Below are 27,373 nucleotides of genomic sequence, written 5' to 3'. Positions count from 1 at the left end.
ATTACACATGTTTTGCTATACAAACGTTTATTTCATTTGTGTGTATTGGAACAACACAAAAAACAGAGAAATAAAGGCAAATTGGACATAATTTCACACACAACCCCAAAAATGGGCCTGACAAAATTGTTGGTAAACAACTTTGTTTCAAGCATGTGATGCTCGTTAAAACTTACCTGTGACAAGTAAAAGGTGTGGGCAATATGAAAATCACACCTGAAACCAGATAAAAAAGGGGAAAAGTTGACTCAATCTTTGCATTGTGTGTCACACTAAACAAGGAGAACAGAAAGAGGAGAAGAGAACTGTCTGAGGACTTGAGAACCAAAATTTTTGAAAAATATCAACAATTTCAAAATTACACAACAATCTCCAGAGATCTTCATGTTCCTTTATTCATGGTGTGCAACATAAATCAAGAAGTTTACAACCGATGGCACTGTAGCTAATCTTCCTGGATGTGGACGGCAGAGAAAAACTGATGAAAGGCTGCAACGCAGATAGTCTGGATGGTGGATAAGCAGCCCCAATCAAGTTCCAAAGAAATTCAAGCTGTCCTGCAGGCTTAAGGTGCATCAGTGTCAGTGCGAACTATCTATCGACATTTGAATGAAATTAAACGCTATGGCAGGAGGCCCAGGAGGACCCCACTGCTGACACAGACGTAAAAAGCTAGACTACAGTTTGCCAAAAGGCACGTGAGTAAGCCAAAATCCTTCTGGGATAGCATTTTGTGGATAGAGGAGACCAAGATAGAGGTTTTTGGTAAAGCACTTAATTCTACTGTTTACTGAAAACGAAATGAGCCCTACAAAGAAAAGAACATAGTACCTTCAGTCAAATATGGTGGAGGTTCAAGGGTGCTAACGCTTTCGACCATGACTGTATTTATCAGCTACCAAAGACCTAGGCATATGGAAATGACAAGGTACCTGTGCTCTGCATCTGGAAACTGCTAGGACTCCAGGGACACAGAAAAATAAGTCTCTTACTCATGAAACCATATATTTCCTGCGAAGAAGACTAACTTCCTGAAGATATACCAAGAGGGGACTTAGGAGGAAATAGACAGCTGTAAAAGGCAGTAAATGTATAGTGAAGGCTTGAGTGTGTTAAGGAGCACTTCGGGCTGCCGTTCCTACAACCCCTCTCGCACGACCTGAACATCATCCCGTCAGATTAATGAATAGAGTTAAAGTGATTTCCCATTAGCTCTTCCAGACACATGCACAGGACTCTCATATTTTGGTTTTCATAAAAGCAAACACTAATAAAGTTAATTGCCTAATAGCTCAATAAAATATAAAAAAGCTGCAATAAAAGTAAAAACTCCACTTCTGGGAAGAGCCGCAGTAATAGCGCTTTGCTTTCACATGATGAGAAACATGAAATCCAATTCTGAGTACTGATGAAATCAGAAATTAATTTAGCTTTCTGCTTTTCTTTTTCTCTTAAAAATGAATATACAGCTCATTATTAGACTGCACTTGCAAATTAGTGAGCATTGTGCGTAAAACTTTTATCTCTCAGCAATTAGCGCTACATGGAAAGTACAGTATAAAGAGGAAAATCAAGAGAATCCCTGTACACTCCACCACCCGCAGGGCTCAGACGGTGCCGGCTCCATGCTGAGATCAGCACCATCTATATGTGATACTAGGACAGCCAACACATCCATCTTTTAGATCCAACATTCTGCCCTCATTAGCTTCTCCATGTATCTTTGTATATCTTTCTGATGCAGTTCGTCCACATAGTTAGTTAAATGATAAAACTCGATAAGCCTGCAGAAGCCACTAGGGGAAGTTAAGACCCTTACTGCATAGAATTTATATATTTAGTATGCAATAAGCTCTTTAGCTCCCTCTAGTGGTGGCTGCAAGAATCCAGTGTTTTATTATTTAAAGACACCTGTTGGTCTGCTTCTGCACCCAAACAGCGAAGACTGTTATCTACAATGAAGAGTAGTAATCAGATCACTTGAAAAGGACTCTATCAGCACAGAATGACTGTTCAAACCAAACAAGCGTCTGGCGCATCATGATTAAATACACCTTCCCTCTTGCTTGTTTTCCATCTGTCTCCACCCTTCTCTGGCTCTATGAAGCCAGAGTCGTCAATCAAAGAAGAGGGGGAAGAAAGGAAAACAAGCAGGTGGGTAGGTGTATTTAAATGATTAGCCATGCCATGTTGCACCGAACGCCAATGCTTTGTTTGAACAGTCATTCTGTCCTTTTAATTTTGTTTTTTTTTGTTTATTAAAGCACTCCAATCAAAGTTTTTATCCTCTTAATATATTGCAGTCATCATATTATATAGCACTGTGTACTTACAATTGTTTATTTTGCCTTTCTACCCCGCTAATTCTTCACTTTTCCCTGCTCAATGTAAAAACAGGAAGTCTATTTTCCCGGCATTTATCATTCCCCTGTTCAACTCCTGACTCAGCTGATCCCTCCTCCTCCTGCCAGAAACTTTTGCAGTTACTGATGACTCATGCAGGGAAAATTGACCTCCTGTTTCTACATAGAGCTTAGAAGGATTCAGATACTCAGTTTTTAATCACTTGACGTCATAGACCTAATGGAAAAGAGAAGAATTAAGTGGGTAGACAGGAAAAATTAGCAATTATTTGTACACAGTGCTATATAATATGATGAATGTTGGAGCAATCTGGACTGAATCACTGTCAATCAACCAGATGGAGACAGAGTATCTTCACAAGCTCATAGGAATGCCAGACTCTTCCTAGGTCTGAGCCACTCAGCGGACACTTAATTTCCCTCTTACAGACGCTATGGAGCAGACTTTATTGATCGGGGAGCAAATACACACCCTATACGGACAAAAGTATTGGGCTGCACATCTTAATCATTGAATTCAGGTTTCTTATTTAGTCCCACAGCTACAAGTTTACACAACCCAGCACGTAGCCATGCATCCTGCCTGTAGTTTGTCAGAGGAGGCTGGTCTCCTAGACAAGTTGCGCAGCGCTTACAAGCTATTTTGTATAGAGCCTGTAAGCGCTGCTCTGAAGTTTCAAGCAAGGAAGACCGCACAATTTAGACCCACCGTGCAAAGGTGGCGCTGGTCCAGATCATTCAATCAGAAGAGGATAGCACTCTACACGCAGGAAGCTAGAAGGCAGAGGAGCAGACGGCTTCTGAACAACAAGATGACAAAACCTATTTAAAGAGTACCCGTCATCATCAACTTGTTACTCGTGATGCCTATCGGCGGGTCCAGGTCCTGAGATCCTCATCAGTCACCCAAAAAACTGCTCTGAAGAACGCAGCTTATCAGGCAAAAGTGCTCTGCTCCGGCATGAGCAGCCTCAATAGACCCCATACATAATTCTGCGAATGTGCCTATGCAGGAGCGGAGTGATCTGACTGATGAACTGTGTGCCTCATAGCACTTTTAGGAGTAATGAGTGTGCTCCTCATGATTCAGACCCCCCACTCATCTTCAGAAAGTTATAATGATAGGTGCATGTTAATTCACAGAAGCAAAAATTCTTAGTACACAATGAACAAATCCAAGATTCACAGTCACCATATACCCATGAAAAGTACTTTTATTAGATGTGCATTAAAAGTGGTTAACAATCCTGAAATTCACTAAAAACAATTACAACAACACAGCAATGGAGCAGTAATAATTCCCGGGTAAATAGATTTATCAAAAAATACACAAAACAAATAGGGAGGGGGAAAGGGGAACAGACAAAAATATAGTATTTATTCAAAGGCCCTATTTCAGCCCTGTTGAACACTACATAAATGTATCAGCGGAGGTGGGTACCCTAATGAACGCAAGTGGCGCCCCTGCTCCAATGGTGGCTCCCCCTAAAAATCCCTTGTTTACCCTAGGGGGAGCCACCGTTGGAACAGGGGCGCTTCTTGCATTCATTAGGGTACCAACCCCTGATGATAGGTAGGGTTCTTGGATGGGGCAGAAATAGGGCCTTTGAATGATAGGCTTATGCTACTTGAATGAAGTCACCTGTCACGTAGTGACTAGGGACTGTCTGCTCACCTACCCAATCCCTTGAACTAGGGGCGCCCTAGTCTATAGAAGTCCCCCGGATTACTCCTGAAGGTGGAGACGCCGGGGTCACGTACCTTGCTATACTCCCATCTTAACCCTTATCTGTTCCCTTCCCCACCCAGGGAGGTGTGAGATTGAAGTGTATAGGCTAACACTAATCAGACAGACAAGGGAAGACACACAGGGATAAATGAAAGCAACAATCATACAAAATACACTGACCAAACAACAGAATGTAACACAGGGGAGGTACAGGAAGGTGAAAGCAAACAGGAGAGGATGGGGATGTGCACACAAAAACTCCATGGAGAAATCTCCAGAAGAACTCTCCAACCGCCAATTCCAACTCCTTACCAGGCAGAATGAACTATCACTGGCAATTCCCAAGTGCCAGTAGCGAGCATATATAGCAGATGGGAGTGTCCAACACTGAACAGCTGAGACAATTCAGGATGGAGAACTCCAGGAGATCAACTGAACTGATTAACCCTTGCATTGCTAGCAAGGAAAACATGCACTGTTTAATAAGATGGTGAAGCAGTTCTAACTAGAGCAGGAGTTTGTGACACTAGAAGTCGCGATCTTCTGGTCCCTCTCTGTTGTGGTATCCCTGTTACATCACCCTTGGATAAAGACTATATTTTTCACTGTTCCCTTTCCCCCTCCCTATTCGTTTCGTGTGTTTTTTGATAATTATTATTGCACCTTTGGTGTGTTGTTGTAATTGTTTTTTGTGAACTTTGGGTTTCTTAACCACTTTTAAAGCATATCTAATAAAAGTAATTTTTATGGGCATATGGGGACTGTGAATTTTAGGTACATGTTTAGATTATTTACTTAAAATCCACCTGAAAGGAGCATCATTCTCTGTGAACAGAGTGTGTGTCTTACCAATGTTCCCCATGCGCAGGTGGAGGCGGCCTTTTATAACGGTATGGACTCCTATAGGTTTGACCACTCCTTGCTTTGTGACGTCTCCGCTCATGGCCATCGTCTCCTGCTCATATTCTGTCGTGATGACTTCCAGCTCATGAGACACCTGCACGGCCGTGCGACCTTGGCGTAGCAAATGCTATAATATAGAATGAGAGCCGTATATCATCACAGGTCATGCGGCAGAAGGATCGCAACTACTGGGTGTATTCTCTCTGCAAATATTTATGACATAAGCTTTTATCCTTGAACTGAATACTGCACATAAATCTGCCGACACAAATCAATAATAGCATCCAGTGCTGTAGAATATTTCATTTGGACACATTTTACAGACTTTCAACTGACTGCAAATGGGGGCAACATGTGAACTTTGGGGGAAGGAGACAATAAAATGTTATAATTGTAGATCAGACACCAATCAAAAAAACAATAATAATGCAGCAACTACAATCTATTCTTAATATACAGCCCATACAGGCCGAACGAGCACCTCCCTACATCCCGGTACCATTCTAAATTGTGGGACATTCAAGAATAGTGAGTGCAGCTCTGGAGTATAATACAGGATGTAACTCAGGATCAGTACAGGATAAGTAATGTAATGTAATGTACACAGTGACTGCACCAGCAGAAGAGTGAGTGCAGCTCTGGAGTATAATACAGGATGTAACTCAGGATCAGTACAGGATCAGTAATGTATGTATGTACACAGTGACTCCACCAGCAGAATAGTGAGTGCAGCTCTGGGGTATAATACAGGATGTAACTCAGGATCAGTACAGGATAAGTAATGTAATGTAATGTACACAGTGACTGCACCAGCAGAATAGTGAGTACAGCTCTGGAGTATAATACAGGATGTAACTCAGGATCAGTACAGGATCAGTAATGTATGTATGTACACAGTGACTCCACCAGCAGAATAGTGAGTGCAGCTCTGGGGTATAATACAGGATGTAACTCAGGATCAGTACAGGATAAGTAATGTAATGTATGTACACAGTGACTGCACCAGCAGAATAGTGAGTGCAGCTCTGGAGTATAATACAGGATGTAACTCAGGATCAGTACAGGATCAGTAATGTAATGTATATACACAGTGACTGCACCAGCAGAATAGTGAGTGCAGCTCTGGAGTATAATACAGGATGTAACTCAGGATCAGTATAGTATCAGTAATGTAATGTACATACACAGTGACTGCACCAGCAGAATAGTGAGTGCAGCTCTGGAGTATAATACTGGATGTAACTCAGGATCAGTGCAGGATAAGTAATGTAATGTATATACACAGTGACTGCACCAGCAGAATAGTGAGTGCAGCTCTGGAGTATAATACAGGATGTAACTCAGGATCAGTAATGTATGTATGTACACAGTGACTCCACCAGCAGAATAGTGAGTGCAGCTCTGGGGTATAATACAGGATGTAACTCAGGATCAGTATAGTATCAGTAATGTAATGTACATACACAGTGACTGCACCAGCAGAATAGTGAGTGCAGCTCTGGAGTATAATACAGGATGTAACTCAGGATCAGTACAGGATAAGTAATGTAATGTAATGTACACAGTGACTGCACCAGCAGAATAGTGAGTGCAGCTCTGGAGTATAATACAGGATGTAACTCAGGATCAGTACAGGATAAGTAATGTAATGTATGTACACAGTGACTGCACCAGCAGAATAGTGAGTGCAGCTCTGGAGTATAATACAGGATGTAACTCAGGATCAGTACAGGATCAGTAATGTATGTATGTACACAGTGACTCCACCAGCAGAATAGTGAGTGCAGCTCTGGGGTATAATACAGGATGTAACTCAGGATCAGTACAGGATAAGTAATGTAATGTATGTACACAGTGACTGCACCAGCAGAATAGTGAGTGCAGCTCTGGAGTATAATACAGGATGTAACTCAGGATCAGTACAGGATCAGTAATGTAATGTATATACACAGTGACTGCACCAGCAGAATAGTGAGTGCAGCTCTGGAGTATAATACAGGATGTAACTCAGGATCAGTATAGTATCAGTAATGTAATGTACATACACAGTGACTGCACCAGCAGAATAGTGAGTGCAGCTCTGGAGTATAATACTGGATGTAACTCAGGATCAGTGCAGGATAAGTAATGTAATGTATATACACAGTGACTGCACCAGCAGAATAGTGAGTGCAGCTCTGGAGTATAATACAGGATGTAACTCAGGATCAGTAATGTATGTATGTACACAGTGACTCCACCAGCAGAATAGTGAGTGCAGCTCTGGGGTATAATACAGGATGTAACTTAGGATCAGTAATGTAATGTATGTACACAGTGACTCCACCAGCAGAATAGTGAGTGCAGCTCTGGAGTATAATACAGGATGTAACTCAGGATCAGTATAGTATCAGTAATGTAATGTACATACACAGTGACTGCACCAGCAGAATAGTGAGTGCAGCTCTGGAGTATAATACTGGATGTAACTCAGGATCAGTGCAGGATAAGTAATGTAATGTATATACACAGTGACTGCACCAGCAGAATAGTGAGTGCAGCTCTGGAGTATAATACAGGATGTAACTCAGGATCGGTACAGGATAAGTAATGTAATGTATGTACACAGTGACTCCACCAGCAGAATAGCGAGTGCAGCTCTGGGGTATAATACAGGATGTAACTCAGGATCAGTAATGTAATGTATGTACACAGTGACTCCACCAGCAGAATAGTGAGTGCAGCTCTGGAGTATAATACAGGATGTAACTCAGGATCAGTACAGGATAAGTAATGTAATGTATGTACACAGTGACTCCACCAGCAGAATAGTGAGTGCAGCTCTGGAGTATAATACAGGATGTAACTCAGGATCAGTAATGTAATGTATGTACACTGTGACTGCACCAACAGAATAGTGAGTGCAGCTCTGGAGTATAATACAGCATGTAACTCAGGATCAGTACAGGATAAGTAATGTAATGTATGTACACAGTGACTGCACCAGCAGAATAGCGAGTGCAGCTCTGAAGTACAATACAGGATGTAACTCAGGATCAGTACAGGATAAGTAATGTAATGTATGTACACAGTGACCTCACCAGCAGAATACTGAGTGCAGCTCTGGAGTATAATACAGTATGTAACTCAGGATCAGTACAGGATAAGTAATGTAATGTATGTACACAGTGACTGCACCAGCAGAATAGTGAGTGCAGCTCTGGAGTATAACACAGGATGTAACTCAGGATCAGTACAGGATAAGTAATGTAATGTATGTACATAGCGACTGCACCAGCAGAATAGTGAGTACAGCTCTGGAGTATAATACAGGATGTAACTCAGGATCAGTAATGTAATGTATGTACACAGTGACTGCACCAGCAGAATAGTGAGTGCAGCTCTGGGGTATAATACAGGATGTAACTCAGGATCAGTAATGTAATGTATGTACACAGTGACTCCACCAGCAGAATAGTGAGTGCAGCTCTGGAGTATAATACAGGATGTAACTCAGGATCAGTACAGGATAAGTAATGTAATGTATGTACACAGTGACTCCACCAGCAGAATAGCGAGTGCAGCTCTGGGGTATAATACAGGATGTAACTCAGGATCAGTAATGTAATATATGTACACAGTGACTCCACCAGCAGAATAGTGAGTGCAGCTCTGGAGTATAATACAGGATGTAACTCAGGATCAGTAATGTAATGTATGTACACAGTGACTGCACCAACAGAATAGTGAGTGCAGCTCTGGAGTATAATATAGGATGTAACTCAGGATCAGTACAGGATAAGTAATGTAATGTATGTACACAGTGACCTCACCAGCAGAATACTGAGTGCAGCTCTGGAGTATAATACAGGATGTAACTCAGGATCAGTACAGGATAAGTAATGTAATGTATGTACACAGTGACTGCACCAGCAGAATAGTGAGTGCAGCTCTGGAGTATAACACAGGATGTAACTCAGGATCAGTACAGGATAAGTAATGTAATGTATGTACATAGCGACTGCACCAGCAGAATAGTGAGTGCAGCTCTGGGGTATAATACAGGATGTAACTCAGGATCAGTAATGTAATGTATGTACACAGTGACTCCACCAGCAGAATAGTGAGTGCAGCTCTGGAGTATAATACAGGATGTAACTCAGGATCAGTACAGGATAAGTAATGTAATGTATGTACACAGTGACTCCACCAGCAGAATAGCGAGTGCAGCTCTGGGGTATAATACAGGATGTAACTCAGGATCAGTAATGTAATGTATGTACACAGTGACTCCACCAGCAGAATAGTGAGTGCAGCTCTGGAGTATAATACAGGATGTAACTCAGGATCAGTACAGGATAAGTAATGTAATGTAATGTATGTACACAGTGACTGCACCAGCAGAATAGTGAGTGCAGCTCTGGAGTATAATACAGCATGTAACTCAGGATCAGTACAGGATAAGTAATGTAATGTATGTACACAGTGACTGCACCAGCAGAATAGCGAGTGCAGCTCTGAAGTACAATACAGGATGTAACTCAGGATCAGTACAGGATAAGTAATGTAATGTATGTACACAGTGACTCCACCAGCAGAATAGTGAGTGCAGCTCTGGTGTATAATACAGGATGTAACTCAGGATCAGTACAGGATAAGTAATGTAATGTATGTACACAGTGACTGCACCAGCAGAATAGTGAGTGCAGCTCTGGAGTATAATACAGGATGCAACTCAGGATCAGTAATGTAATGTATGTACACAGTGACCTCACCAGCAGAATACTGAGTGCAGCTCTGGGGTATAATACAGGATGTAACTCAGGATCAGTACAGGATAAGTAATGTTATGTATGTACACAGTGACTGCACCAGCAGAATAGTGAGTGCAGCTCTGGAGTATAACACAGGATGTAACTCAGGATCAGTACAGGATAAGTAATGTAATGTATGTACATAGCGACTGCACCAGCAGAATAGTGAGTGCAGCTCTGGAGTATAATACAGGATGCAACTCAGGATCAGTACAGGATAAGTAATGTAATGTATGTACACAGTGACTCCACCAGCAGAATAGTGAGTGCAGCTCTGGAGTATAATACAGGATGTAACTCAGGATCAGTACAGGATAAGTAATGTAATGTATGTACACAGTGACTCCACCAGCAGAATAGTGAGTGCAGCTCTGGAGTATAATACAGGATGTAACTCAGGATCAGTACAGGATAAGTAATGTAATGTATGTACACAGTAACTACACCAGCAGAATAGTGAGTGCAGCTCTGGAGTATAATACAGGATGTAACTCAGGATCAGTACAGGATCAGTAATGTAATGTATGTACACAGTGACTCCACCAGCAGAATAGTGAGTGCAGCTCTGGAGTATAATACAGGATGTAACTGAGGATCAGTACAGGATAAGTATTTTTTTATGTTGTAATTTATTTATGTATGTAAACTGTAAATCATTGATTACATTAGTGAATTAAATTAGTGTTACTGCCTAATCGCGTTACCAAAAATCTATGCAATCTATATGGCAACAATTTCTCATTTTTCCACCCCTGCACATAATTTAGATGCTGTGGTCAATGACCTTGATTGACTGACCTTCCTTATAACATCCCTCACCCCTCCACTATACATAAAATAGAAGCTTAGACATATTTTAAAGCTCAGGGGCCTGTCATGGATCTGTTCTGAAATGTTATAAGATGGCACACACCGCACAGTTTCACTTTGTGGCGCCGACATTTACGCTTTTCCTTTGACAGATGGGAGCCGCTGACTTTGATGTTTATCTCTAAGCTTTTAAACATTCCCAGGGTGTTTAATAACCTCCGACACCTTTTTTGATCATTTCTGGCCTTGAATTTTATGAATTGCCAGAGTTCAGTGGTAACAATTTGGTTTTCGCTCCATTTTCCAGGGGTAATGTGCTGTTTCACATTTCCTTCTCATTAAAATGTCACAGACACCTACATAATTTTGTCAGTGTGAGTGACAGCTGGATGGATCAGGATCTTTTACATGTCATGAATCACTGTTGTGACGCTTATCGGAGAAGGCTGCGGAAACATTGGAAGGGAAGAGAGTAAATGTAAATCTGACAAAAAGCGGATGAACCCTTTACTATCTAATTACACCGATTTATGGCCGGGCACAAGGTCAGGGGCTCGTACAGCGGGTGCAATGTCACTCACTACCCTACTGTTCCTTGGGCATTTACTCTGGCGCTCAATATGGCTTAATAGATCATGAAAAGTTCCACAACTTTCTGACATATTTTGTCCTTCCATTTCTCGTCAGTTTCAGGATCTCCGCTTGCTGACAGTTAATGGAAATATCAGGAGTTTACAAATCAGCACGGACCTATTGGCTGTAAACTATCAGATGTGAGCGGTGTTCGTTCTGTTGGAGATTATATGGTTTGGAGGTGAACAAGAACTAGAAAATGGGGGAAGTATTGAAAGTTGCAGAACTTTTTACAAAATAAAGTTGTATATAAAGATCACAGAGGAATCGGGAGACGTCATTAGTCTCTGGGAAAGCGGAGTAAGAAGCAACAGGGCTCTGACATCTCATTCTGGGTTTTGGGTCAGCTAAATATTTAAAGGGTTTAATGACAAAAATTGTAAAGTATTTGCAAAAAAAAAAAATTTGTAATTAAAAATCCTCTCTATTCTCAAGAACAGAGTGATTTCATTTTAATTTTATTACTATTTGTCGCCTAGGTTGCCAAACATCACTGCAGAGTAGCAGATGTGGCTCTTTTCTATTGAGCTTGTAAGCACTACTCTGACTTTGGACAGATCGCTGGAGCGCACGGTTAGCTCCTGGTTGGGTCAGTTTCAGTGCTCCTATGCTCCTCCGATGCTGCAGAGGCAAAGCTGTCTTTGCTCGTAACATTGGAAGTGCACAGTTCGGACCGACGGTGGATTATGCTGCAGGTACGAACTGTCAATCAAGCAGGAGAACAAAAGGGGTTCTCCACTACTCAGACAACCACTACTGAAGCCTTATGTTTCCCTCCAGTAAAATAATAACACTTATACTCACCTCCGGTGCCTGCACCGTTTCAACAGTGTCGATACTGGCTCTCCCAGGGATTGCATGACATTGTTATGTCACGCAATCATTGCAGCCAATGAGTGGTCGCTTCACTCTCTCCTCCTTTGGACAAATTAAGAAATCCAGAGAAAGTGAGGCATCAGCCGCAGCTCTCACTTCCTCCAGATGTCAATTATGTCCATAGGAGGGAGAGTACAGTCAGCGCTGAATAGCGGCAGGGATTGCGTGACATAATGTCAAGCGATCCCAGGGAGACCCAGTGCTGACACCACTGGAACAGCCCTGGAGGTGAGTAGGAGTGTTATTATTATATTCAGAAGTAATATAGGGATTCAGAAGAAGTTGTCTAAGTAGCCGACAACCCCTTTAATGTATCTAATCATGTAGAATAATCGGGAAGGTGGATTTCCTACTGCACAACTAAATAGATACAGGCCCCCGATTAATCAAGACTGTAGTTTTGTTTGCCAGGCTAAATGAAGGAAACGCCTTATGGGAGAAGCCTTAATCAATTTGGCAAATCATCCATCTGCTGTGCACCACTGCAAGACATGTATGCCAGTCAGGGTCATAAATTATGATGAATTTGTCAAACATGTCTACAGTCATGGCCAAAAGTTTTGAGAATGACACCAAAATTATATTTTCACATGATCTGCTGGCCTCTGGTTTTTATTAGTGTTTGTCTGATGTTTATATCACATACAGAAATATAATTGCAATCATATTATGAGTACCAATAGGTTATATTGACAGTTAAAATGAGTTAATGCAGCAAGTCAATATTTGCAGTGTTGCCCCTTCTTCTTCAAGACCTCTGTAATTCTCCCTGGCATGCTCTCAATCAACTTTTGGACCAAATCCTGACTGATAGCAGTCCATTCTTGCATAATCAATGCTTGCATTTTGCCAGAATTTGTTGGTTTTTGTTTGTCCACCCGTCTCTTGATGATTGACCACAAGTTCTCAATGGGATTAAGATCTGGGGAGTTTCCAGGCCATGGACCCAAAATCTCTATGTTTTGTTCCATGAGCCATTTAGTTATCACCTTTGCTTTATGGCAAGGTGCTCCATCATGCTGGAAAAGGCATTGTTGGGCGCCAAACTGCTCTTGGACGGTTGGGAGAAGTTGCTCTTGGAGGACATTCTGGTACCATTCTTTAGTCATGGCTGTGTTTTTAGGCAAGACTGTGAGTGAGCCGATTCCCTTGGCTGAGAAGCAACCCCACACATGAATGGTTTCAGGATGCTTTACAGTTGGCATGAGACAAGACTGGTGGTAGCGCTCACCTCTTCTTCTCCGAATAAGTTGTTTTCCAGATGTCCCAAACAATCGAAAAGGGGATTCATCAGAGAAAATGACTTTGCCCCAGTCCTCAGCAGTCCACTCCCTGTACCTTTTGCAGAATATCGTCGGTCCCTGATGTTTTTTCTGTAGAGAAGTGGCTTCTTTGCTGCCCTCCTTGAAACCAGCCCTTGCTCAAAGAGTCTCCGCCTCACAGTGCGTGCAGAAGCACTCACACCAGCCTGCTGCCATTCCTGAACAAGCTCGGCACTGCTGGTAGTCCGATCCCGCAGCTGAAACAGTTTTAAGATACGGTCCTGGCGCTTGCTGGTCTTTCTTGGGCGCCCTGGAGCCTTTTTGACAACAATGGAAGCTCTCTCCTTGAAGTTCTTGATGATGCGATAGATTGTTGACTGAGGTGCAATCTTTGTAGCTGCGATACTCTTCCCTGTTAGGCCATTTTTGTGCAGTACAATGATGGCTTCACGTGTTTCTTTAGAGATAACCATGGTTAACTGAAGAAAAACAATGATACCAAGAACCAGCCTCCTTTTAAAGTGTCCAGTGATGTCATTCTTACTTAATCATGACTGATTGATCGCCAGCCCTGTCCTCATCAACACCCACACCTGTGTTAATGGATCAATCACTAAAACGATGTTAGCTGCTCCTTTTAAGGCAGGACTGCAATGATGTTGAAATGTGTTTTGGGGGTTAAAGTTCATTTTCTGGGCAAATATTGACTTTGCAAGTACAGTAATTGCTGTTAAGCTGATCACTCTTTGACATTCAGGAGTATATGCAAATTGCCATTACAAAAAATGAAGCAGTAAACTTTGGAAAAATTACTATTTGTCTCATTCTCAATACTTTTGGCCATGACTGTAGGTTGGGGGTAAAAATGCCAAAAATCATAAAATTTGTGCACAACTCGTAGTTGCACAAAAATGTTGCAACATTTCATGCACCTTTACAACAGAAAACTGACATGAACTGTTTGCTAGAAAATGGTGATTATTTTTAAAGTTTTGTAAAAAGCACAAGTCAACATTGCTAAAATGTCTGCTGTCGTAAATACTTGCATTCCCTATGAATTACCAATTATGAAGCATCGTTGTGTCCTCCTTCCATTATTCCTCCAAGAAATTTATGAATAAAGTACAACTGGGTGTTAGCAGGTAGAAGTGTGTCCTTACTCTGTCCAATCAGGGCCAGACTGTGCAGGGACACGCCTCTTTGACAAGTAGAATGGTACAACCCAATTGTTAATTTATTCACAAACTTCCTGGAGGAGTATCAGAGGAATGGCACGTTGCGATCTCTAAGTAAAGATGCTCCAGAACAGTTATTTCTTTGCGAGGACATGAATTTGCTAAATTGGACATGTCAGACTAGGTGACGGGTCCTCTGTAAGCCTCATTTCAGATGAGGTTTCGGATGATTTTCTGATGGAACTGACATGAGAAGGCTCTGACCCACGGAGTTCAGGATTTCAGCAGGAAAATTGCTCTACAGAAGGTAATGCGATGCTTGTTGGCTGGGAGGCGCATTCATTATCATATTCCTGCAATTTAATCTGGATAAAAGGTTAGAAATACATAGGACTTAGTCAGCATTTTAACAAGAGCAATTTAGTGCAGAAAGTCTAACTTTAAATGACTTAGCATTGATAAAAAATCCATTGGAGGTAATTATGTTCAGACATATTGTGCAGGAGTGACGCCGTAGATTGGACAAGTCAGAGTACTATAGAGCAGGTGGATTGAGGACAGACGGCGGGATCGGCACCATGAACGGTTGTGGTCTGGATTTGACAGCCCCTCTCCTCAAATATGAGCTAAGATCTGCCATGTCTCCCATGTCCAACAAACCAAGACAATATTCTAATACTTCCTATTTATAGGGAAGATTCCTCAGTGTAATAATAAGCCATCTCGTATATCTATAGATCCATTTAGATGAGCCAATAATCGGGAACCTTATAGCACTCGTCAACCATTTATCGGCTTGTGTAAACATGGCGGCAATCACCCGCTGAATGAGTAAAGAGGCTGATCGGATCATTCATGCAGGTATTAAAATCATCGTTTTCGGCAGCACATCGCCTGGGTAAACAGGAGATGTGCTGCCGATACTGAGAATAGTCTTTGTGCAGGGTATTTGCAACAGTCTGCGCACACAGAGTTCTGGTCGGCTGTGAAATAATCGCTCATCGGAGGTCATTTAACGGTCATGGCAGACTAAACTAAGTGGGCTTTAAGTGGGCTCCAGGAAGAAAAACCAAGGAAGTGGGACCCCTGGTAGGTTCAGCCCAAAATTGAAGAAAAAAATGATTTTTTTTACATTTTCGTAAATATATGGACTCCATATTGGTACATAAGTTCTAAGTGTACATATGCTTTGTATATCGGCAAATGACTACATGCACCCTATATTGCAGTGGACCCTAACAAGCGGCTCTGACAGTAAACATCGAGGGCTGTCGCCTTTTAACAGGTGGAGAGTTTCAGGTTGGAGACCACTGCTATAAAAGTACATACGTGTGTGTGTCTGTGTGTGTCTGTGTGTGTGTGTGTGTGTGTGTGTGTGTGTGTGTGTGTGTGTGTGTGTGTGTGTGTGTGTCCGTCCAGGATTGGCATCTGCACCATCGCAGCTACAGCCACAAAATTTTGCACAGTCACACGTCTGGACCCAGAGAGCATCATAGGCTATGTTGTGAGGCAAAATTTTAACCCCGCGCGTTCCAATTGCCCCTATCTACATAATGGGGAAAAAGTGGAGGAACAGTGTTGGAGGCAAATTGACAGCTGCCACATGTGAACAAGGGAGAATTAAAGAATGAGAGCGATGGCGCCAAAGAGTATATACCGTACAGTTGCTAAGGTGGGGCCCCGACATGGGATACTCATACTCACCACACACGGGGATATGAACACACACAAAATGCGCCACACACTACCACGTGCTTGAACACATATACCACCCTCAGCACACACAAAACGCATCTCACAAAGATTTATCAGGCTGACAATAGCAACCAATCACAGCTCAGCTTCTATTTTGCTACAGTTAATTAATCTAAGCTGTGATTGGTTAATATAGGCAACAAAGGACATTCTCAGTATAACAAAGTTTGTGTAAGGTAATAAGATGTCAGTTAGGGTGTGTTGGTGGAAAGGCTGATGTCAGTCACATTCTTCTATGTGAGAGGATATAGAAACTGCCAGTTACGGACAATTTTTACCACAATAATGCCTCATAAGAAAAGGAATTTCATGGCACGAATGTCAGCTGATTCGAAAAGAAAAGCTGCATCACGGGCCAATGAAAAATGTGAAGACCGAGAAACAAGGCTGACACACATGAGAACAGCAGCTGCTTCCTCAAGAGCCAATGAACTTTCTGAGCAGAGGGAAGCGAGGCTTGAAGACAAGAGAACAAGAGCTGCTTCCTCAAGAGCCAATGATCTTTCTGAGGAGAGGGAAGCGAGGCTTGCAGACATGAAAACAAGAGCTGCTTCCTCAAGGGGGAATGAACTTTCTGAGGAGAGGGAAGCGAGGCTTGCAGACATGAAAACAAGAGCTGCTTCCTCAAGAGCCAATGAACTTTCTGAGGAGAGGGAAGCGAGGCTTGCAGACATGAAAACAAGAGCTGCTTCCTCAAGAGCCAATGAACTTTCTGAGGAGAGGGAAGCGAGGCTTGCAGACAAGAGAACAAGAACTGCTTCCTCAAGAGCCAATGAACTTTCTGAGGAGAGGGAAGCGAGGCTTGCAGATAAGAGAAGAAGAGCTGCTTCCTCAAGGGCCAATGAGTCATCTCAGCAGAGAGAAGGCCAACTTGCCACTAAGAGAATTGCTATTTCTTCCACAAGGGCACAGGGAATGGTTGGAGATTTGAAACATGCTGCCTTTTGTTACCAGTCAGACATAAACTATCACGATAATACTAAAGTTCAGATAGGAAAAATGGATGTGGTCTGCATGTACTGCAGTGCCCTGAAATGGAAAGATGAACCGCCAGGTTTATGCTGTGCAAATGGCAAGATAAAACTTCCACCTCTCCTGTCACCACAAGATCCCCTAAAGTCTCTGATGACAGGTACCAGTACAATATTATTGCTCGGGTTTTCAAACAGAAACTTTCAAAAATGACTAATCTCATCACAAAATCACATATTTATGGTGAGATGCAGTGCTGGATGTATTCAGTTAAATGGCAAAAAAGAGGCCTTCCTCACACCCACATCTTGATTTGGCTGAAGCAAAAAATACAGCCTACAATTGACAATATCATCAGTGCCGAATTGCCAGACCCTCAGATTGACCCATTGCTGTTTGACACCATCACAAAAAACATGATCCATGGTCCGTGTGGGAGTCTGAACAAAAATTCTCCCTGTATGATTAATGGCAGGTGTTCAAAGCATTACCCACGATCCCTGGTCCAAGAAACCCAAACAGGACAAGATGGATATCCAGTCTACCGAAGAAGAAAGCCAGGGGATGGTGGTTTCATAGCAAAGCTCAAAATGCGTGTTGGATCATCACTCCAAGAGATAGAAATTGAAAACAGGTGGGTAGTGCCTTACAACCCTTTGCTCTCAAAAATCTTCCAGGCCCACATAAATGTCGAATCTTACTACTCTGTGAAATCAATCAAGTATATCTGCAAATATGTCCACAAAGGAAGTGATCAAGCAGTTTTTGAACTCCAAAAAAATGGACCTATTATTGATGAAGTGGAGGCATTCCAGATGGGCAGGTACTGTACATAAGCAGCAATGAAGCTGTTTGGAGAATACTAGGATTCTCCATTCATGAGCGCGACCCACCAGTTGTGCATCTGAGTGTGCACTTGGAAAATGGACAGAGAATTTACTTTAACCCAGCAAACTTGCAGCAGCAGCTCCTAACACCACCTAAGACCACCCTCTTGGCATTTTTTGAGCTGTGTCAACAAGACCCTTTTGCAAAAACAATTCTCTACTGTGATTTACCAAAGTGCTACACTTGGAATGCCTCCAGAAAAACACTGGAACGGAGGAAACCGGGGCTTGATATTGAAGGCTATCCAGGGGTGAAAGCAACTGATACTCTTGGTCGCGTCTACACTGTTCATCCGTCAAATGCAGAGTGCTTCTACCTGCGCATGTTACTTCATGTTGTCAGAGGCCCTACATCATTTTCTGACCTGAAGACCGTCGGAGGCCATGTGTGTGAAACATTCAGGGAGGCTTGCCAAAGAAAAAGACTTTTGGAAAATGATGGACACTGGGACATGACCCTCAGTGAAGCAGCAGCCACACAAACCCCAAAGAGACTAAGACACCTCTTTGCTATTATTCTAACAACCTGTAGCATTTCAAATCCTCTTGAGATTTGGACAAAGTACAAAACTGATCTCAGTGAGGACATCCTCATGCACATTAGAAGGGAAAATCCTCAGCAACTCATCAACTTCACTGAGGAAATGTTCAATGAAACTTTAATGCTCCTTGAAGATCAGTGCATAGCAATGTCAGGAAAAGCCTTACAGTTGCTTAGTTTGCCTGCTCCAATAAGAAATCCTGAAGGCATCCAAATGTGTAGGGAGATTTTCCTAGAAACAAACTACAATATTGATGAACTGACAGCATTTGTGTCTCAGAACGAGCCAATATTGGTACCAGATCAAAGGGACGCCTATAACTACATTTTAAGTTTCAGTGAAACCAACAAAGGTGGGATTGTCTTCCTTGATGCTCCAGGTGGAACAGGAAAGACATTTGTAATCAACTTGCTCCTGGCAAAATTTCGACAACAAAAAAAGATTGCACTTGCAGTGGCATCTTCTGGAATTGCAGCTACGCTTTTAAAAGGTGGCAGGACAGCACATTCGACATTCAAACTACCACTTAACCTGTCTCATAGTGACAGTCCCGTGTGTAATATTGCCAAGGGATCAGGACTGGCCAAATTGCTTCAAAAATGCAGTGCCATCATTTGGGATGAATGCACCATGTCACACAAAAGGGCTCTGGAAGCAGTGGACAGACTGCTGCAAGACCTGCGTATCAACAAATATATCATGGGAGGAGTAGTTGTTGTTTTGGCAGGTGACTTCCGCCAAACACTACCTGTTATTCCAAGATCAACCCCTGCAGACGAACTGAATGCCTGTCTCAAAGCATCGCACCTTTGGAGAAAAGTAAAGAAAATGTCACTGAACACAAACATGAGGGTCTACATGACAGGCAATGTTTCTGCTGGACTGTTTTCGAGCCAGCTGTTGACTATTGGAGATGGCAAGGCACCAGTAAACTCAACCACTGGACAGATCACCTTCCCAAGCAACTTTTGTTGCATTGTGACTTCCATTGAGGAGTTGAAAGCAAAGGTTTTTACAAACATTCAACTCCACTTCAAAAATTCTGGCTGGCTGTGTGAAAGGGCTATTCTAGCTCCCAAAAATGACAGTGTCAACAAGATCAATCTTCAAATTCTAAATCTCCTTCCAGGTGTGTGCACAACCTACAAGTCAGTGGATACAGTAATAGACCCTGCTCAAGCATTATTTTATCCAACGGAGTTCCTCAATTCCTTGGAGCCACAAGGACGTCCTCCTCACAACCTCTTTCTAAAACCTGGAGCACCTATTCTGCTATTGAGAAATTTGGATCCACCAAAGCTGTGTAATGGAACAAGACTCTTGATTAAGAACCTGTTTCCACATGTAATTGAGGCAACCATTTTGACAGGGTGTGCCACAGGAGAAGATGTTTTCATTCCAACAATTCCTCTCATTCCATCTGATTTGCATTTGGATTTTAAACGCCTCCAGTTTCCTGTTCGACTGGCATTTGCTGTGTCCATCAACAAGGCTCAGGGACAGTCCTTGAAAGTAGCTGGAATCGATTTACAATCTCCATGCCTTTCTCATGATCAACTTTATGTGGCCTGTTCAAGAGTTAGAACAGCCAAAAATCTGTTCGTGTTTGCACCTGAAGGAAGAACTAAGAATGTCGTTTATCAAAAGGCTCTCGAATAAGGAGTAGAAGATTACTTCACATTACTTGGCCAATTTAGTTAAATCTGTGTGGAATATCTCTGGTGCTGAAATATATGTTGTGAAATGCTTCTATTAGCTTAGTTTTTGCCTTTTAATAATTAGATTTCTGTCTATTTATTTTGTGTTTTTTGTGTGGAGAATAAATTATTGTTAACAGATTCTATTTTGCTAACAGCAGTTATTAACCGGGGCGAAGCCGGGTAGTACAGCTAGTATAATATATATAAGCACATACATGGATTATACAGTATATGGGTACATACATCCTATTTAGGTAGGTAGATTATATTTATATATTAGATAGATTTGTGTGTGTATATCTATCTATGTATAGCTCTATAGATAGATAGATATGTATCTATATATCTCTATCTATATGTATATCTATATAGAAATATATATCTATATAGAAATATATATCTATACATACATATACAGTTCTGTAAAAATAGATAGATATATGTATATATCTCTATCGAGCTGTATATACAGGTGCATCTCACTAAATTAGAATATCAAAAAGTTGATTTATTTCAGTTCTTCAATACAAAAAGTGAAACTCATATATTATATGGAGTCATTACAGACAGAGGGATCTATTTCAAGTGTTTATTTCTGTTAATGTTGATGATTATGGCTTACAGCCAATGAAAGCACAAAAGTCATTATCTCAGTAAATTAGAATACTTTATAACAGCAGCTTGAAAAATGTTTTTAAAATCTAAAGTGTTGGCCTACTGAAATGTATGTTCAGTAAATGCCCTCAATACTTGGCCGGGGCTCGTTTTGCATCAATTACTGCATCAATGCAGCGTGGTATGGAGGTGATCAGCCTGCGGCACTGCTGAGGTGTTATGGAAGCCCAGGTTGCTTTGATAGCAGCCTTCAGCTCGTCTGCATTGTTGGGTCTGGTGTCTCTCATCTTCCTCTTGACAATACCCCATAGATTCTCTATAATAGATTCTCTATGGGGTTAAGGTCAGGCGAGTTTGCTGCCAATCAAGCACAGTGATACTGTGGTTTATAAACCAGGTATTGGTACTTTTGGCAGTGTGGACAGGTGCCAAGCCCTGCTGGAGAATGACATTTCCATCTCCAAAAAGCTTGTCGGCAGAGGGAAACATGAAGTGCTCTAAAATGTCCTGGTAGACGGCTGCGCTGACTTTGGTCTTGATAAAACACAGTGGACCTACACCAGCAGATGACATGGCTCCCCAAACCATCACTGATTGTGGAAACTTCACACTAGACCTCAAGCAGCTTGGATTGTGGCCTCTCCACTCTTCCTCCAGACTCTGGGACCTTGATTTCCAAACGAAATGCAAAATTTACTTTCAGCTGAAAACAACACCTTGGACCACTGAGTAACAGTCCAGGTCTTTTTCTCCTAGGCCCAGGTAAGACGCTTCTGGCGTTGTCTATTGGTCATGAGTGGCTTGACACAAGGAATGCGACACTTGTAGCCCATGTCCTGGATACGTCTGTGTGTGGTGTCTCTTGAAGCAATGACTCCAGCAGCCGTCCACTCCTTGTGAATCTCCCCCAAATGTCTGAATGGCCTTTTCTTAACAATCCTATCAAGGCTGCGGTTATCCCGGTTGCTTGTGAACCTTTTTCTACCACACTTTTTCCTTCCACTCAACTTTCCATTAATATGCTTGGATACAGCACTCTGTGAACAGCCAGCTTCTTTAGCAATGACCTTTTGTGGCTTACCCACCTTGTGGAGTGTGTCAGTGACAGCCTTCTGGACATCTGTCAAGTCAGCAGTCTTCCCCATGATTGTGGAGCCTACTGAAACAGACTAAGGGGCCTTTTTAAATGCGCAGGAAGCCTTTGCAGGTGTTTTTTTTGTTAATTATTCTACTTTACTGAGATAATGACTTTTGTGTTTTCATTGGCTGTAAGCCATAATCATCAACATTAACAGAAATAAACACTTGAAATAGATCACTCTGTTTGTAATGACTGTATATAATATAAGTTTCACTTTTCGTATTGGAGAACTGAAATAAATTAACTTTTGATGATATTCTAATTTTATGAGGAGCACCTGTGTATACACATACATACACGCACATACACACATGCACACACACAATATAAGGACATATATGCATGTTACATAAAATATGTGCTATATAGATTCACAAATGCATCTTATACAGGCAAATACAACATACTCTCCTCAACATTGAAATTGCAACACCAGGAAGGAAAAGTTGTCGCATTAGGAAACCACAGGATGAGTACCGTGTGCATATATACAGGCGCTTACACACCTTGGCTGCTATAAATGAAATTATTAATATTTGTCTGAGGAATGTTCTGCCATGCTGAATGCACTGGGACACATCATCAAGATCCACTGCTGGCAGCTCTTGTGTAATTTAACAATGATGTCACAGTAGTGCTTGATGGGAGACAAGTCCGGAGACGCTGCAGGCTATGGTATCACATTTAGGCCACGCAGGCTGCTCACAGAAGCTTGAGCGATAGGCAGCTTGTGTTGCTGTGTTGGAAAATGGCTCCTGGGACACTTTAGAGAAATGGCCACACTACTGGTTCCACCAACAAATCAATGTAATACTTAGCGGTTAGTGTACTTGAAATGAGAACTAGAGGGTCCAGCTACCATACATTATGCCACCCCACACCATAATACCTGGATTAGGATCGATGTGACGTTCCCTGGTGAAGGCCTCTTCAATGCATTGATCACATGGCCTCCAGACGCAAACCAGTAGCTGGAATGGAGGTCTCTCCTCTTCTGTAATGAGTCTCGTTTTTGACTTGGATGCAGTGATAGCCAGATATTGGTCTGGAGATCAAGTGCACAATGCCATGAAGGGAAGACTACATCGGTCCTATTGCCAGGATTATTGTGAGGTGGCCTAATGTATGGAATGTATGGAATCCAGACCCCTCCAGTATCCATTCCAGGTACACTAACAGCTCGGTGCTACATCGATTTGGCCATGGAACTAGTGGTGCGGACATTTCTCCAAAGTGTCCCAGGAGCTGTTTTTCAATATGACAACACCAGGCCCCATGTTGCTGGTGCTACTGTGAGCAGCCTGCGCGGCCTAAATTTGCTACCATGGCCTGGAGTCTCCGGACTTGTCTCCCATCGAGCACAACTGTGATGTCATTGCAATTACAAAGAAGCTGCCAGCAGCGGATCTTGATGATTTGCCCAAGTGCATTCAGCGCAGCAGAACCTTCCTCAGAAGACCATTAATAACCTCACTGATAGCAGGCGAGGCTGTAAGTGCCGGGATTTCTCAACCTGGCGCTCGTACTATATACTGAACAAATCGAGATGTTTTAAAAACGTTGCTTCCTTTCGCATTTCCATTATTAACATGTCTCTCCATCCTGTGATTCCATAATTCCACGGCTTTTCCTTCCTAGTGTTGCAATTTCCACGTTGAGGAGCGTATAACAGTGATACATTGCATACACATACAAACATGAGCTATAAAAATCAATAATCAATCAATCCCATATAGGCTCAGACGTGCACCCTATAGGTACAAATCTGTCCAACACAAGTTAATACTTGCATAGCGAAACATCCCATACATGTACAGACATCCCATATAAACTCACATACCTACATAAGGTCAGTACACACGAGAAAGAAATGTCGATTTACGATGAGCTCCTCCGCTATTTGCGGGTAGCACAGGACTGCACTGTTTATCCTCCCAGCAATGTCGGTTTTTTATACCAGTAAAACTGTCTTTTCCTCGCTGCTTCCAACTAAATAAAAGTAATAAGAAAGGTAAAAGATCTGCACAAACCCTGTGCACCTGAAGGAAAGGGACTGAGTTACGCATCCATAAAGGAGGCAGCTTTCTTCTGGTGCGGATCATTTTTCTTCCCTACAATAGGATTCGGATGATTCATTTCCTCCGGTACATACAGACACGATAATTAATAGAAGGAATTAACATACGTCCAGATTACAATCTCCAGGAGCACAATACGCCAGAAGCCATTTCAGGACATTTTTATGGATATGTGAAGAAAAGAAAAACTAAACAAGAGACCGATCTCGTGCCGCGTTACTATAACATGGCTGCTTTCTTACATCGCTAATACCTATCCGCAGATGGTGCACGGTGTTGGACCTCAGTCCAATACCAATGAGCTGCAGTACTGGACACGACCTGGTGATCGGTGTGGTGCTTTTTCTAAAAGTAAGCGGGTGTGTTTTTCTAAGCCTCTTTTAAGTTGGGGCTACTCAAAGACTAAGATGCGGGTGATTAGGGTCGCAAGACAGTCACAAAATGTCAGAAGCAGTTGCATTTTTGTGACTTGTTTTTTGCTGTCAGAGTAACTTGCAGGTTAGCAATCTGATCCCATTCATTAGCATTGTGCTGCAATGTAGCAGAAGCATACTCTGCCACTGCCAACCAAAATCACCATGTAGCCCCAAGTTAAAGGGACTGGCCCACAAAGATATTCAATATTCCCTTTTAGAGCATATGAGCATCAAGGATTTTGGGGTCTTCTACTCCTGACCCCCTGAATGATCCATTCATTAAAAGGGCTATACATGACTATTTCTTTTTTTCACTATGGGCCTAATCGCTAACAAGCAGGTAGTTGCTTCCTGCCTGTTGTGCCCGGAGCCGATCTGTGCCGACAGAGTGCTCACTGATCGCTCCTGCCAGTGATTCTGCAGTTTCCATCATGTTTACAGTGCAGCAGCTTCTCTTCCACTCTGCTCTGTTGACGAGGCATGACTGCCGACGTCATGCTGACTGACAGCCAGATCCCCACTTCCTACAAACCAGGAGCCTGCTGTCAATCAATCAGCATGATGTCTGCAGTCACGCCCCGTCAACAGAGCAGCCCAGAAGAGCAAGAGCTGCTTTGTTGACATGGAGCAACAGAATCACCAGCAGGAGCAATTGGTGACTGCTCGGAGCCGAATGTCACGCACAGTGTAGGAAAGACAAAGTGCAACACGAAAGGAAGAGGGGAAGGGGACCCAGACACCAGAGAAAGGGGGAGTGGAGACCTCCTAGGCTGATCTAATATCACCCTGTCTCCCTTACCGTCTATTGGTTCCTCGCCAATCGCCGAACAGGAAACCTAAGTCCTGTAAAACCCTAGAGCTAAGCCCTGGATAGGGAAGGGGGATGAGCACTGGTTAGTCCCCACTATAAACTAAAGACAACAAGGGATACAAACAAAGGGGGAGAAACTTAGCTTGAGCCGACTTCAGACAGATTACACCAAATGTCCTCCAAGCACCAGAGAGGAAGTAAGCAGACTGCAATAGCTTCAAGCCTTCACAAGGGAACATGTGAATATCACCAGCGCCTCCCTGCAGCAAACTGAAAGTATTTAAACACCCAGGCCAGGGTGTCAATCAGAGTAGGAGGGAAGTAGCCGCTGGGTCCAAAATTAAGACAGATTTAAGAAGGCGTCTACAATGCCAAACGAAGAGATCTTCTGCAGCCAACTGCAGAGCTACTGTCTGTCACATCTGACACACCCGTGACACCGGCACCAGGCACTTGCCTCTGTTCGCATATATTTATTAGACTGCTATTGGAAATGTAGTTATCCTATCCTTCCTCCATGACTTTTTGGAGAATATACACATCGTGAGTGACATCTCACCTTCATCTCTACAGCAGCGGATCCAATAAGGAGCAAGGACTCCCCATCCCAAATATCAATCTGAAGGGTCTGAAGAGCCAAATAACGTAGAAACCATCTCTGTTCTCCAGGTTTGAGGAATCCAGGATCCACCGTGTACTTTAGCTGATACCCAGGTGACCCTATAAGCAGAATAAACGCAGGACTGAAGTACATTTACACCTTGGAGGTTATTTATTATTTACGATCAGACATCTCTAAGATATAAATTGTTGCATATCACTTAGAAACACCATGGAGCAAACCAGTAGAAGGCTGCGGGACAAAAGGTTGGCGATCACCACCGATCCCCAGTCATTTAGTCCACAGACAATGCACCAATCAGCTGATAGACAGCAGGCGCAAATTTAGGCAAGACAAAACTTTAAAAGGTGTAGTCTCACTGCAGACGGCCCCTTTATTATAAGTGCAATTATGGTGATCGGCTGCTCACAGCAGTGGCCACTAAAGGAGAAATGTGGTATTACATGCGACCATTCAAATTAATGGCTCTCTAAGTAATAAACGGAAAGGCCAAGTCTACCGTTGCATGTTAATGGCGTGTAGTGGGGTTTCACTTTAACATACCAGAACACACGCGGGTCACACTTACCGGGGTTTAATAAGCCGTCTTTGTTGATCTGAACCAAGAGTCGTGCCGGTGTATCAGAACGTGACTTTGTAGTAGAATTAATCTGTACAAGCTGCAGGCGAGGAGTGGTCACTGGCAGAAAGCGGTAGAACTGGAAGGTGAAGTACATAGTCTGGGGCCAATTGATTGAGAAATCATCCAGGACACTATAAAAATAACATCATGATTAGCCGTTACCATCTAGCACCACACAGTGAAGACGTATCTACGGGGTCTGTCCAATCACCCCATAAATTGGTGACATAACCAGGGATTTGATCAGGTCACCCAGCTTTCCCAGGATTCTGCACAACAACCCAGCTTAGGCTCTGTTCACATTAGATCAGGGTTTCCGGTATTTAGTATGGGAAGTAAATCGCACTATAATGTCATATTCCTGCTGTCAAAAATTCCAGAGGAAAAAAATCTAAGAATAATGGAGGAGAAAGGTTGAACTTGATAGACCTAGGTCTTTATTCAACCTACATTACTATGCTACTATGAAGGTATTAAAAAATAAATGATCATAACAACTGGAAAATACGTTTAGATTAGAAAACCTGAAAGACTGTCAATTATATCATTTTTATTGATGGAGAAAAAAATAAAAAGCTAAAAAATGTCTATTTATTACTGATTATCTTTATATTTTACGGGAAATGCTCTTTAATGCTCTGCGTTAAAGGATGATTGTATTCCCGGTG

At 42.4% G+C, this 27,373-nt stretch overlaps 1 protein-coding gene across 2 annotated transcripts in view; it reads right to left on the bottom strand.

Annotated features, from left to right (window-relative positions):
- The window catches only part of NPHP4 (nephrocystin 4), a 353,374-nt gene that overhangs the window by 90,903 nt on the left and 235,098 nt on the right, over positions 1–27,373 (bottom strand). For both annotated transcript variants that reach the window (XM_073656722.1, XM_073656723.1), the window contains 3 exons: positions 26,652–26,836; positions 26,021–26,181; positions 4,942–5,122 (listed from right to left, as the gene is read on the bottom strand). In XM_073656722.1, coding sequence (XP_073512823.1) covers positions 4,942–5,122; positions 26,021–26,181; positions 26,652–26,836 — 527 coding nt within the window. The remainder of the gene's footprint in view (positions 1–4,941; positions 5,123–26,020; positions 26,182–26,651; positions 26,837–27,373) is intronic.

The sequence above is a fragment of the Phyllobates terribilis genome, unplaced genomic scaffold, assembly GCF_046119375.1.
Source record: "Phyllobates terribilis strain yellow unplaced genomic scaffold, ASM4611937v1 Scaffold_12__6_contigs__length_324123572, whole genome shotgun sequence".
Taxonomy (NCBI): domain Eukaryota; kingdom Metazoa; phylum Chordata; class Amphibia; order Anura; family Dendrobatidae; genus Phyllobates; species Phyllobates terribilis.
Note: the sequence above shows the minus strand (reverse complement) of the source record. Positions and strands in the feature narration are given on the sequence as shown.